This window comes from Astyanax mexicanus, chromosome 1 (assembly GCF_023375975.1).
Source record: "Astyanax mexicanus isolate ESR-SI-001 chromosome 1, AstMex3_surface, whole genome shotgun sequence".
Taxonomy (NCBI): Eukaryota; Metazoa; Chordata; class Actinopteri; order Characiformes; family Acestrorhamphidae; genus Astyanax; species Astyanax mexicanus.
Window position 1 is genome coordinate 8,575,548 of NC_064408.1, and position 13,111 is coordinate 8,588,658.

Genomic DNA, 13,111 nt, shown 5'->3' on the forward strand with positions numbered 1-13,111 from the left:
AAGAAAAAATATATAAAACAAGTCCGAAAATAATTTTAAAAAAGCACTGTTGTAGTTTTTCTTTTTCACACATTCAACAACAAGAATCCAAATTCTTAATAGGATTTGCTGTTAATCTGATTGTTCCCTGCTGGAAAACAACAGCCTGGCCAGGTCAAGCTTCACCAGCCTGACATTCTTAGCTCTTGACCAGTATAGGGTTTGTTGTTTCATGAAGGTTTTTTTGCTGGTTGACCAGAAAGACCAAACATAAACAAGTGTGACCAAAATCAAATTCAGCATCTACTATGCTGTTCAAAGGCTGCTTAATCAGTTTTATGACAGCATAATAGTGATTCACATATGTGGGAGTTCTGGGAATACCCAGTATCATCCAGCCAATACTGATATACTGTCTTGTATATTGTCTAGTATTTCTTGTCACACGTATGTCTATATATGTGACCTTGTTGTATTTTACTACAATTATTACGTGTCTACCGCATTCTTATAATATAATTAATTATATTTAGTTGTACAATTATTACTTTTATTCTCACTTTTTTTTGCTGTAAATTTTTCCTGTACATATGCAGCATTGACAATAAAAATTATTGAACTTGAATACACATTTATACCTAACAAATGTAAAAACAGATAACATTTATTTACCTTACATTTAACTTTCAACCCACTGTGTGCACACAATAAAATGAAAGGAACCTCCTTACAAATTAGTTTTTCTTTCAATTTTAGGCATCACATTTATTTAGCTAAATGATTTAGTCCTTACATAGGCTGTTAAAAAAGACATTCTTTAAATTAACAGGTTAAATAAAACTTTATCTATTGAAACTAATAAAAATGAGCTTAAATCAATGTGTTTTAAAAGTTTTGGCCAACAGTAGCAGCTCAGACTGTGTAGTAGCTTGGTCCTTTATCAGCATACAACAAGCAATACGTCAGCAATACGTCCTCCTTCAGGCCCTTAGACTTCTATGTCCTGTATTCCTATTATTATTTCCCCTATACCTTATTATTTGTAAGTCGCTTTGGATAAAATCTTGTAAAAGCATCTAATATAATGTAAAAATATCGGTTTGAAATATTGGCCAAATCTAGTGAACAGCCTGATTCCGAAGATTCATAAAAAAGCAATTATTGGCCGATACCAATATAGTACTGTAGGTTATCGTCTGTATGAGCAGCTTTCCAACCACTCTGATCATCTTAGACCATCTAAAACTAGCTACCACCAGAATCTGGTCTTAAACTAGAGTTTTATACATGGTTTGTGACATAACTTAAACTATTTTGTATTGAGCAATGGGTCATCATTTATGGTGTTTTTGGAGTATTATCACATTTATCATGGTTACGTACTACAAAAGCAAAGGTAAATACCTGCAAGGAAATCCAAACCAGCTGCTTAATAACTGTGGTGAAACAGTGATGTGTTATGTATATTAGAGCATTTCTTGTAGAAAGCCATAAATGTTATCTTTTACACAATTTTTATAACATTTGGTACATGGTACTAAAATCTATTGAAATAATCTTTTTCACAAATCAGATCCTATTATTATGGGAGCAACTGATGATCCATTTCTTATTAGACAGGGCCGTGGTGGATGGAATGACCTCATAGACATTATTATATTCAGTCGTGTGAGGGCTCCACTGGATCTAATAATCATGCCTCCTCTAGGACCTTGAGGCTGCTGCTGCTGTAGTATCACAAGGCCAAGTGAGAGAAATACAGCTTCTATTTACTGCACCAGCTTCAAGGAGACCTGTACAGGACTTTTTAGCAGCTTATAGGTGTTTGTGTTAGGACCCGAAGCAAAATGCTCCCATGGGGCCAAGTGACATTAGCTTTAGTAGTGGCTACTAGTGCATCAGTCATACAAGGTAAGTGAATGATGATTAAGTCTAGTAGTAGATATTTAAAATGATTAATCAATAAGGAAAAACAAACATGATTTCCAGATTGTCTGATTTTGTTTGTAGAGTGTGTTGAACTGAATGGAGCATCCTACAGTGGAGTGAAGAAGATCAGCTCCTCAGGAGAAACATGTTTAAACTGGATAAACACCAGCAGATCATACAACCTGACCATCAACCTTGGCACTGACCCTGGTAGGTTTCTGTTTTCCTAGACGTTTGCTATTTACTAGGATTATCTGCTGTTGAGAGCCAAAGTACAATAGGGGATTTAACAATTGCTCCTAGTTAAAGCGACAGTCTGTAAGTTTTTGTGAAAATGTTTAAATCCATAGAACATGCTGACACTTGCTTTGTGGTGTAAACTCTTTTCAGATCTTATGTACTAGTGCATCTAAAAAAAGTTACAGATTTAAATGTTAAACTCATATGTTATATAGATGTATTACGCACAGAGTGATTTTTTAAGCGTTTATTTATTTTATTGTTGATGATTTTGGCTTACAGCTATTGAAAACCCAAAAATCAGTGCCTCAGAAAATTAGAATATTATATAAGACCAATTGGTACTTTTGGCAGTGTGGGGAGTGTGCCAACTACTGCTGGAAAATGAAGTCCGCATCTCTATAAAAGTTGTCAGTAGCAGAGGGAAGCATGAAGTGCTGTAAGATTTTGTGGGAAAACAAAACTGCACTGACTTTAGACTTGATAATAAAACACAGTGGATCAACACCAGCAGATGACATGTCTCTCCAAACCATCACTGATCATCAATAAATTTTGTATTTTAATTGTAAATAAAGGGAGCAGAGTCTGGATTAAGAGTGGAGCGACACACAGTCCAAACTGCTTGAGGTCTAGTGTGAAGTTTCCACCAATCAGTGATGGTTTGGAGAGACATGTCATCTGCTGGTGTTGATCCACTGTGTTTTATTATCAAGTCCAAAGTCAGTGCAAAGTCTCACAATCTGTTAGCTCATCAGTTCTCATCAGTTCTTCACTCAGGGTTACTATTGCTTTCAATTTAAAATAAAATCTTTGCTGCTTTAAGGAAACCAACCTGAACATTTTGGGATAAAGATTGAGGGTGATGGGGTTTTGGTTACAACAAAATTTAACTAAAATAAATTAGTTTTCTAGGGCATTTAGGTTTTATCACTTATGCTCCAGCTGCAGTTGTTTGGATCTCCATCCAAGTGCGTTTGCATTTTTGTCTGCAATATGTGATATTCAGGTTATTTAATATGTTGCAAAATAACAAGAAAAAAAGATTGACACTGCATTGAAGCCCTTATAAATCGCAGTGTGTGTTCATATTACAAATGTGTGTGTCATTAAATAAATGTCTATAATTATAAAATAATGAGAAAAGTGGCACGTTAAACAGAAGGTAACAAAAGTTAATGTGAATTGTGCCTAATATGATTATATTTGTATTTTTTCTATTTATGATTGCTTACATATGCAACAGAAATGCAGTTGTTAGCATTGATTACTAATAAAATAAAGTCTGATCATTATTTAAATCACAATTATAGACAAACATAATAAACAAACAGTTACACAGAACAAGACACCTACATTTAAAAAATGTCCTATTTTGTGATCTAATTTCAGTAAATTAGGGACTAAATGGGAGTGAAATGTGCAGATTTGCTTGCCTGGTGTGAGGTTCAGGGGGAAATAAGCCTCTTTCACTCTACACTACCTAATGTAGACACGTGCAGATGTACATTTCAGCTGTACCCACCAAACTCCGACCATTATTACTGGGGCCCCATGTGTAGGTAGCACTGATGTGTGGTATTCAGAGCAGGAGCCCTCACACATTTGCCATGTGTGTGTGTAAAATGTGCAAAGCAACCTCTGGCCTCAAACGTGTTCGTAAGACTATATGTTGTAGAAAAAGATTGCTTGGCTTGCTGTTGTGAGCACCAGGCAGGTTGTCATGTACAGTACCAGTCAAAAATTTGGACACAGCCCTCGTCATTCAAAGTCTTATTCTGTCTTTTCTATTTTACTTATTTTCTACATAGTAAATATTATTATTAATCATATCAAAACTATAAAAAAGGACATTTGGAATTTTTAAGTGAACAAAAAACTAACCAACTTTGCCCACTCGTGGCATTTTCTCAGTCAGCTTCATGATATACAGGTGCATCTCAAAAAAATTAAATATTATTGAAAAAAGTTACTTCATTTCAGTAATTCATTTAAAAATGGGGAAACTCCAATAATATTATATAGATGTATTACACACACAGAGTGATCTATTCTAAGTGTTTAATTTTTTTATTGTTGATTATTTTGTCTTACAGCCAATGAAAACCCAAAAATCAGTATCTCAGAAAATTAAAATATTAAATAAGAGCAATTGGTACTTTAGACAGTGTGGGCAGTGTGCCAAGTCCTGCTGGAAAATAAAATCGGCATCTTCATAAAAGTTGTCAGCAGAGGGAAGCAGGAAGTGCTGTAAGATTTTCTGTGAAAGATGACAAGGCTTTAGAAAGTTCACACTAGAACTCAGGTCCCTTGATTTCCAAATTAAATGTAAAATTTACTGATGATCAGTGATGGTTTGGAGAGTCATGTCATCTGCTGGTGTTGATCCACTGTGTTTTATTCAGTCATATTAACTTATCATCATATACTGATTGTAACAAACCCTATTGTTGCCAAAGGACAGTGGGATCACAACTACTGCCGTAACCCTGATGCCTCATCCAGGCCGTGGTGCTTTGTATTCGCTGAAGATGGTATCAAGAGACAAGACTGCTTAGTAGATGCTTGCCAAGGTACACTTTTTAATAAGTATGGAGCCACGTGTATATATACTGTATATATTTTTCATATATATTATACGTGTACATTTTTAAATACATGTTTTAAGGGTGTTACAGTTGCAGTAAAAGAATGTATTAATGGGTTCTCATGTTCTAGATCAGACCTCTGTAGTAGGTTCTGAGGCTGAGACTGAGACTGAGGTGGCGGCTGAAGCGACGTCCTCTGGTCAGGGTCAGACTGAGCCGCGGAGCGTCCATTCACCCAGAGAGAGTGTTGCAGTGAAACCTGACCCAGGCATCAACCGGAGAGTCAGCCTCAGAGGCAGCCAGAAGAAAGACCTTGGAGCGCTGGGTACATTCTGTGAATTTTTCAACTGCATCAGTCCACCAAAAAAGACATCAGAATCTGCATGTTACATTCTGATTAGGGGTGTGCTATATCGTATCGTACACAATAATATTGCCAACATTTTTTAAAATGAACGATTATACCCTGAAATATCCTGCCATATAACCCACCCCTAATTATCACATCAGGGTACTAATTTTTTCTGTTTTTAGCAAAAGAAAAATTGACACTGTTCTCATTTCCCATTATATATCTACTAGAGACAGATTATATCTGTCCAGTATAATTTATGTTACTTTAATACTGAATATATATAGAGATATTTGAAGTGCATTATAGTATCATGACATTCTGGATCACTGACTTCTGTTGAAAATCTGATAAAATTCTTGTATTTTTTAATATCTTAGCTAGGGGTGTGCCATATTACATTGTATGCAATAATAACATTTTATTTTCGCCCACCCCTAATTCTGATTATAGGCTTGTAAAAACTGTATCTGAGGATATTCATCCCCAACATAGACATACACATACAGGTGCTGGTCAACGAATTAGAATAATTTGAAATAGTGCAATCCTGAAATTCTTTGAATGCATTTTTTGTGCAGAAAGCAAATCAGGTGTTCACCGCACCTGTCCTACTCGTTAGACTAATCACAGAACTCGTTACCTGGAAAAAAAATTTGCTCAGCTGAGCTTTTGGTCTTCAAAAGGCCCATTTAGCCCATTTAACTGTGACACTGTTGTTTTATTGAATTAGAATAATGAAGAAACCGTTTCATTGAATTAGAATAATTTTTATTATAATTACAATCATCACTTTCTCAGTATTTTGTGGCTGCCCCCTTGGCTTGTATGACTGCCTGAAGTCTCCGCGGCATCGATTTGACCAGCTTGTCGCAAGTTTCCGCACTCACAGCTTCCCAGGCAGTGGCGATGTTCTGCTTCAGTTGGTCCAGCGTAGTAGGCTTTCTGTCGCGAATGTTCCGCTTGACGATGGCCCAAAGGTTTTCAATGACATTGAGGTCAGGCCGGCCATGCCAAAACTTCAAGCTGTTTTTTAGTGAACCAATCTTTGGTCGACTTTGCCGCATGAGCCGGTGCAAGATCCTGTTGAAATATGAAGTCTTCTTCGCCGAACTGTTCCTCAACAGTCGGAATCAGGAACGTTTCCAGAACATCTTGATATACGGCAGCATTGACAGTCTTCTTGAGGAAGCAGAGTTTCCCTACACCTCGAGCGGACATGCATCCCCAGACCATAACGCTCTGGGTGGTTGTAGGTTTCGCCACCACGACGCCAGACACGAGGACCTTGGTCACCGAAGGAGATGCAGAAGCGTGATTCGTCACTGAAGACCACTTTCTGCCAGTCTTCAGCAGTCCACTCGCCGTGTTCTTTGGCCCACTTCAGCCGTTTCTCCATTTGTTTCTTGTTCAGCATCGGTTTTACTGCTGGAACGCGAGATTTGAAGCCGAGTTCGCGCAGACGACGGTAAGTGGTTGATCTGGAGACGTCAGCGCCGGTCTGCTTGTTCCACAAGTCGGTGAGCTCGGAAGTGGACTTGAACCGGTTGCTGACTGCGATCTTTCTCAGCTGCTTGTTGTCGCGAGCAGAAGTTTTTCGGACGCCGGAACAGTTGGTGCGCTTTCTGCAGTTTTTCTTGAAAGCTTTGCAGACGAAAGACTGGCTGATGCCGAGCTGCTCAGCAATTTTAGTTTGGGTCAAGCCTTGTTGGCGAAGGGCTTGAATTTGAGCCACTATTCCGGTTGAGAGGTCACGCTGCTTACCCATGATTGATTTTACAACTACAAATTCTACTCAACCCTGACTTTATACTGCACAGTGAACACTCTTCACAGAAAACAAAAATTCGAGCATTTATTCTAATTCATTGAAACGGTTTCTCCATTATTCTAATTCAATAAAACAACAGTGTCACAGTTAAATGGCCTAAATGGGCCTTTTGGAAAGCTCAGCTGAGCAAATTTTTTTCCAGGTAACGAGTTCTGTGATTAGTCTAACGAGTAGGACAGGTGCGGTGAACACCTGATTTGCTTTCTGCACAAAAAATGCATTCAAAGAATTTCATGATTGCACTATTTCAAATTATTCTAATTCGTTGACCAGCACCTGTACTGTCCAGACAGTGGCTTGCAAAAATATTCATACCCCTTGAACATTTTCACGTTTTGTCACCTTACAACCGCAAACGTAAATGTATTTTATTGAGATTTAAAGTGATACATGCCTTTTAAAATGTTAATCAAATAAAAATCTGAAAAGTGTGACATGCAAAAGTATTCAGCCCCCATAATTTAATACTTATTAAAGCCACCTTTCATTGCAGTTACCGCTGCAAGTCTTTTGGGGTATGTCTCAACCAGACTGAGATTTTGCCCCTTTTTTTTAACAAAACAGCTTAAGCTCAGCCAAGTTGGATGGAGAGAGTCTGTGAACAGCAATTTTAATGTATTGTTCCATGATTCTGTTTTTTCACTAGTGTTCTCTAACAAACCGCTGAGGCCTTCACAAAAGTTTATATTTATCATAAGGCAAAATTACACACAGCTGGACTCTATTAACTAATTAAGTGACTTCTGAAGTCCATTGACTGCACTGAATTTTATTTAGGAGTTTCAGAGTACAGGGGACTGAATAGTTTTGCACATCACCCTTTTCAGATTTGTATTTGATTAAAATTGTTAAAACCATGTATCATTTTCATTCCATTTCACAATTATGTAGTACTCTGTGTTGGTCTATCATTTAAAATCTCATTAAAATACATTTTAATACAGTAATACAAGTTTGTGGTTGTAATGTGACAAAATGTGAAAAGTATGAATAAATATTTGATATTGTTACTGTTTAACTTAAGTCAATGTAGAAAACATTTAATCCATGTAATTTTGCAATTATGTTGCATTTATTATTTAAACCTGGTCCCTTTTCACATAGATTAACATTATTGCAGTAATTTCAGTAATTTCAGCGTTTTTAAGTTTATTTTGAAGACCACTAACTCTTTTATTCGTGCTCTTTGTTTCAGGCTATGCACTCGCAGGTGTTTTGATGGCAACCATTGTACTGCTAGGCACAGGAATATCTATCGGCTTCGTCTACAGAAAGTAAGTTGAATCATAGAACTAAATACAGCACATACTTTGCTGGTCACTTGTTGGGGTGGGACAATATATCATTATTACATGGAGTCAAATATGACCTCATGACTCCATGTGGGAGCGAATAATGAAATAAGTAAGGTAAACCTGTGGTTAGAGTTTAAATCAGGCCCAAAAAATCCCATTCCACCCCATAAACTGTCATTATGAGCCCGAGCCTGATTTAAACCTGACAGTTTTTAGTAAGTAGAGCATTAAAACTGACCTTTTAGCAATTCTGTGTTTTTTAATGAGTGAAACCTCTGTGACAAAGACGTGTTTATGCTTACTTACTTTGTGTATATAATGTGCCTGTACTAACTGATTTCTTCCCCAAAAAGTTTCTATTTGTCTTGCCTGGCTGCTGCGACCTCGCCTCCATAGCTATTAGGCAGTATGCCAAGCTTTTCATTTTAGCGTGATTCTGGAACTCTAAAAAGCAGAATCTGGCAATAGCATGGTGTACCAATCTTATAGATACACAAGATAGCTATCTTACTATCTAGTGTAAAACAGAGCTCTTGATTTCGTAAGTAAGTATTTATCAATTCACTAATTTACCCAATTTTAATTTTTACTAGATTTCACTTTTTACTGGGTCCCAGTTTTAGGCACTATCTGGTTCGGTAAAAAACGATTCTGGGTTGTTTGTACCCATAGTGTGGTTGGATTGAGCAGGTGTGAAAACAGTAATCGCACTCAGGTGCTGATCAAAACAACCCAAATGAACTCTGGAGAGGTTTGCTTGTGGTGAGAACGTGATCCGGTCTCGATCCACAGATGATGTGAAGTATTGTAGAGAATTGTCTTGTGATATATAGAATCATTATCTTGGGCAACAAATAGTGATAATATCTCTATCGTGTTCTTGTGTGTCGGCCTGTTTCTGCAGGGGTGTAAAGTTGAGGATGCAGCAGGAGCAGAGAGCTTATGAGCAGGAAATGCACAGAATCAATCTCCCCCTATCGGCTTTCACCAACCCGGCCTGCGACATCACCGACGAGCAGCCGGCGTCCGCCAGCGTCCTGCAGGCCGGAGAGAGAGAGGAGGGAGAACCGACAGAGAGAGAGAGACCTGCTGAAAAACAGATTCACACATTCAAAACAAATAATGAGGCAGGTTTGGAGAAAGAGGGCTGATTTTAGCTTGTCTCCCCCTCTCCTCCCCACGGACTCAGACACTTTCCTCAGGGAACGAATTCAGAAGGACGTCGGTAAAAGTAAAGCCCAGAAGACTAAAAGTTAATATGGTTCTTTACTGTTGTTGTAGAAACGGCTCAGACTGTAATCTTTCTAAATGAAAAGGGAACACAGTGCAGGCTGGGTTTGGGCTTTTATTTGTATGTAGGTTCACAATGCTGTGCAGAAGTCAGAGACCCCTAGAGAGAACACACAATAAGTACATAAGTCTCACAGAAAAAAATCTGTTAAATAAGGTGTTTATATACACACCTCCTGCTAGGCCTGTAAAAATAATAAAAGTATTTTTAAAACAAGCAAAAATACTAAAAATAATCCTGCCAACATTAACAAATCACTTATTTATTATTTATACTAAAATATGGATTAAACCTCATACCAAACTTTCACTCCCTCTCTAACTTATTCCCCAATTTCTCTCTCCGATACACACACACACACACACACACACACACACACACACACACACACACACACACACACACACACACACACACACACACACACACACAGCTCTCTGGCACATTTCCTCTCATAAAGCTCTCAGTTAATCTTTTACTCAGTACATTAAAAGATGCTATTTTAAAAATCATCATAGATATCCTGAAATATTATAATAATGTAAAAAATAAATACATTATTATTGTCTGTTTGCCAGGCCTAACTCACACTGCACATATATATTTGTCTCCATCTGAAAAATAGGAGGAAATTCCAGCATTTTAACTTTTTAATTTATATTTAATATATTGTTGTAATTAATCTATTTATATATAGATTTAAATGGGCTTAAAGTTGTAAAATGGGCTTAAGGTGTAGTTGGTGGTCTCTGACTCTGTACAGTACCATGCTTTGAATTATTGCTGTTTGACAACAAAAAAGAAAACAATAATGATTAAAACTTATTTAATGAATATAAACGTTTATTAAATAAATAAATGTGTATAAATGTAATACATATTTGTTGTATCTACTTAAGAAACAAATGGATAATACATTTTTGTTTTATAGTTTTGTTTATTTGCGTGTATGGATTTGAATGTCTGAATTTAATTAATAGCTGCTTATGATACATATTAGACTTTAATCTGGTTTGTTTTACAGAAGTCAAATATTTATACCTAATTGTGCAACAAGAGGAACGAGATTAAAAAGAGGAATAAAAAGTAAAGAATATCTGTGTGTTTTGTTTAATTGCACTATTATTTTTAATTTGACACTGTGCTATATTGTTCACAACAGTGCGACACATTCAGCTAGGGGGCTCCTGAACGCTTCATGACCTCTCTACTGGTCGCGGCAAAGATCGCAACTGCTGTAGATTCACTATCCCGTGTTTTATTATTTAATAAAAACTGAATGAGAGATTCACTTAGTATCAAAATAAAATATCTGTAGAAAATGTAGATCTTATTAATTTATCTTAAATATTATGTCAGTAATTAATTCAATATCAACAAATTAGATCTTAATATCAATATCTTCACTGCATTAGATTCACGATTTCGTTTTTTATTTTACCAGCAAAAGTGAAAGATGCTGAATTGTGCTCATGGTGAACCCGAGCTTAACATTTATAAAATAATATCTTATTAATTAATTCTCAATATTTTGTACAATATAAAGATCTTTATTGTTTTCTTCACAACAGTTCGGCACACTCAGCTGCGGGGCTCCTGAATGCTGCTTAGCCTCTCTGTTGCCCTCTGCTGGCCACGGCAAAGTTCGCCCCTGCTGAAGATTTATTATTTCGTCTTTTATTTTAACAGCAAGTGTTTAAAAAATGCTGAATTGCGTTCGTGATGAGCTTTAGCATTGTATTAAATCAGTTATAGCTTTGCTAAATAATTAGTTTACAGGAAAACGTATAAAGCACTGTACTGTTTTCTTTACAACAGTTCGACACCCTTAGCTTAGGTTGTCCTGAACGTTGCATGGGCTCTCTAGTGCCGTCTGCTGGCCGCGGCAAAGATTGACACTGATATAGATTCACCGTCCCCATGTTTTATTATTTATTAAAAAAATAAACTGTTCAAGAGATTTACTTAATATTAAAATAAAACTTCGGGAAGGCAATTAAGATCTTATTCATTTACACTCAACAAAACAAACCACTGTTCGGTTTCTTTACAATAGTTTTATTATAGCTGTAAATTAAAATGATACTAATTTATGCTCAGGTCGAGGTAGAGCTTGATAGCATTGATGTGTAGAATTTATTATAGTTAAATGGACAACTTGACGAGAAAACTTTAATTATGTGGTAAAGACCTGAGCCTATGCTGGACACTCTTGTGAATTTTCCTGCGGCTCAGTTGGTCTTTTTAAGAACAGAACTTTATAGATTTTAACACATTATTATTATTACTTGATAAAAAAGGTAAGGTCACAATAAAGTATTTGACCAGTACATGCAATCCTATTACTTTATCCTCAACATTTTGTACAAAACAAAGCACCGTGTTCTATTCTCCACAACAGTTCAACACACTCAGCTGCGGGTCTCCTGAACGCTGCATGGCCTCTCTGGTGCCCTTTGCTGGCCGCGGCAAAGATCTTCCCTGCTGTTCTGTGTTCTTCACAAAAGTTTTATTTTAGCCGTAAATAAACATTATGCTGACTTATATTCAGGGCGAGGTAGAGCTTGAAAGCATTGATGTGTGAAATTAATTTTAGTTTTGGTAAATTGACAACTTGGCAAGAAAACTTTCATGGTATATATGGTAAAGACCTGATTCTATTCGTGTATCTACGATCAGGAGATTTTGGGACAGTGCTTTGGCGCCCTCTGCTGGACACACTTATGAATTGTCCTGCGGCTTAGATGTTATTTTTAAAAACGGAACTTTATAGATTTTAACACATTATTATTGGTTATTAATAAATACAAAAAAGGAAAAGTCACAATAAATTATTTGACTAGTAAATACAATCTTATTATATTATTCTCAACATTTTATTTATTTTTTTTACAAAACAAAGCCCCGTCATGTATTCTCCACAACAGTTAGACACACTGGTCTCCTGAAGGGAGCATGGTCTCTCTCGCGCCCTCTGCTGGTCGGGCGCAAGATTCCGTGTTTTATTTGAGCAGAAACTTCAAAACCTTTTTTGAATTTCGTTCAGAATTTAGTTGATCAGGTTGTGTATGTTCTGTAGAATTAATTTCAGCTTTGTTAATTCGCCAACATTGCACGTTAACCTAAAATATATAGTAATGTTTTAAATGTTCATTTATTTTAATGAGCTTTAAGTTAAAGGGCACATGGTGCTTTTGGCGCTCTCTGCGGGTCACTCATTTGTAGTGTTTTGCCGCCCTGTACTTAGTCCTAAAATTCTAAAAACCGGATTTTATGGATTTTTACACATTATTATTTATTAAAAACTGAATGAAATATTTAATCAATATCAACGTACAATATGTGACAAAACAATTAAGATTTTTGTAATTAATTCTGAACATTTTGTACAAAATAAAGCACTTTCCTGTTTTCTCCACAACTGTTTGACACACTCAGCTTAGGGTCACTTGAACGCTGCATGGTCTTTGAAGCGCCCTCTGCTGGCCGCGGCGTAGATCGTCACTGCGGCGGATTCAGTGAGCGTGTTTTATTCTGGCAGAAAATCTAAATGGTGCTGAATTGTGCTCAATATGAGGACGAGCTTATTAGTTATGTACAATAAAT

At 36.6% G+C, this 13,111-nt stretch overlaps 1 protein-coding gene across 1 annotated transcript; it reads left to right on the forward strand.

The window, feature by feature from the left end:
* Positions 1-1,760: 1,760 nt before the first annotated feature.
* On the forward strand, positions 1,761-9,632 carry LOC103036890 (phosphoinositide-3-kinase-interacting protein 1). Its single transcript, XM_015606548.3, has 6 exons — positions 1,761-1,890; positions 1,990-2,118; positions 4,608-4,721; positions 4,867-5,061; positions 8,115-8,193; positions 9,119-9,632. Exons 1-6 carry the CDS (start codon positions 1,827-1,829, stop codon positions 9,363-9,365), a joined length of 828 nt encoding a protein of 275 aa, XP_015462034.3. The 5' UTR covers positions 1,761-1,826; the 3' UTR covers positions 9,366-9,632.
* The last annotated feature ends 3,479 nt before the right edge of the window (positions 9,633-13,111 follow it).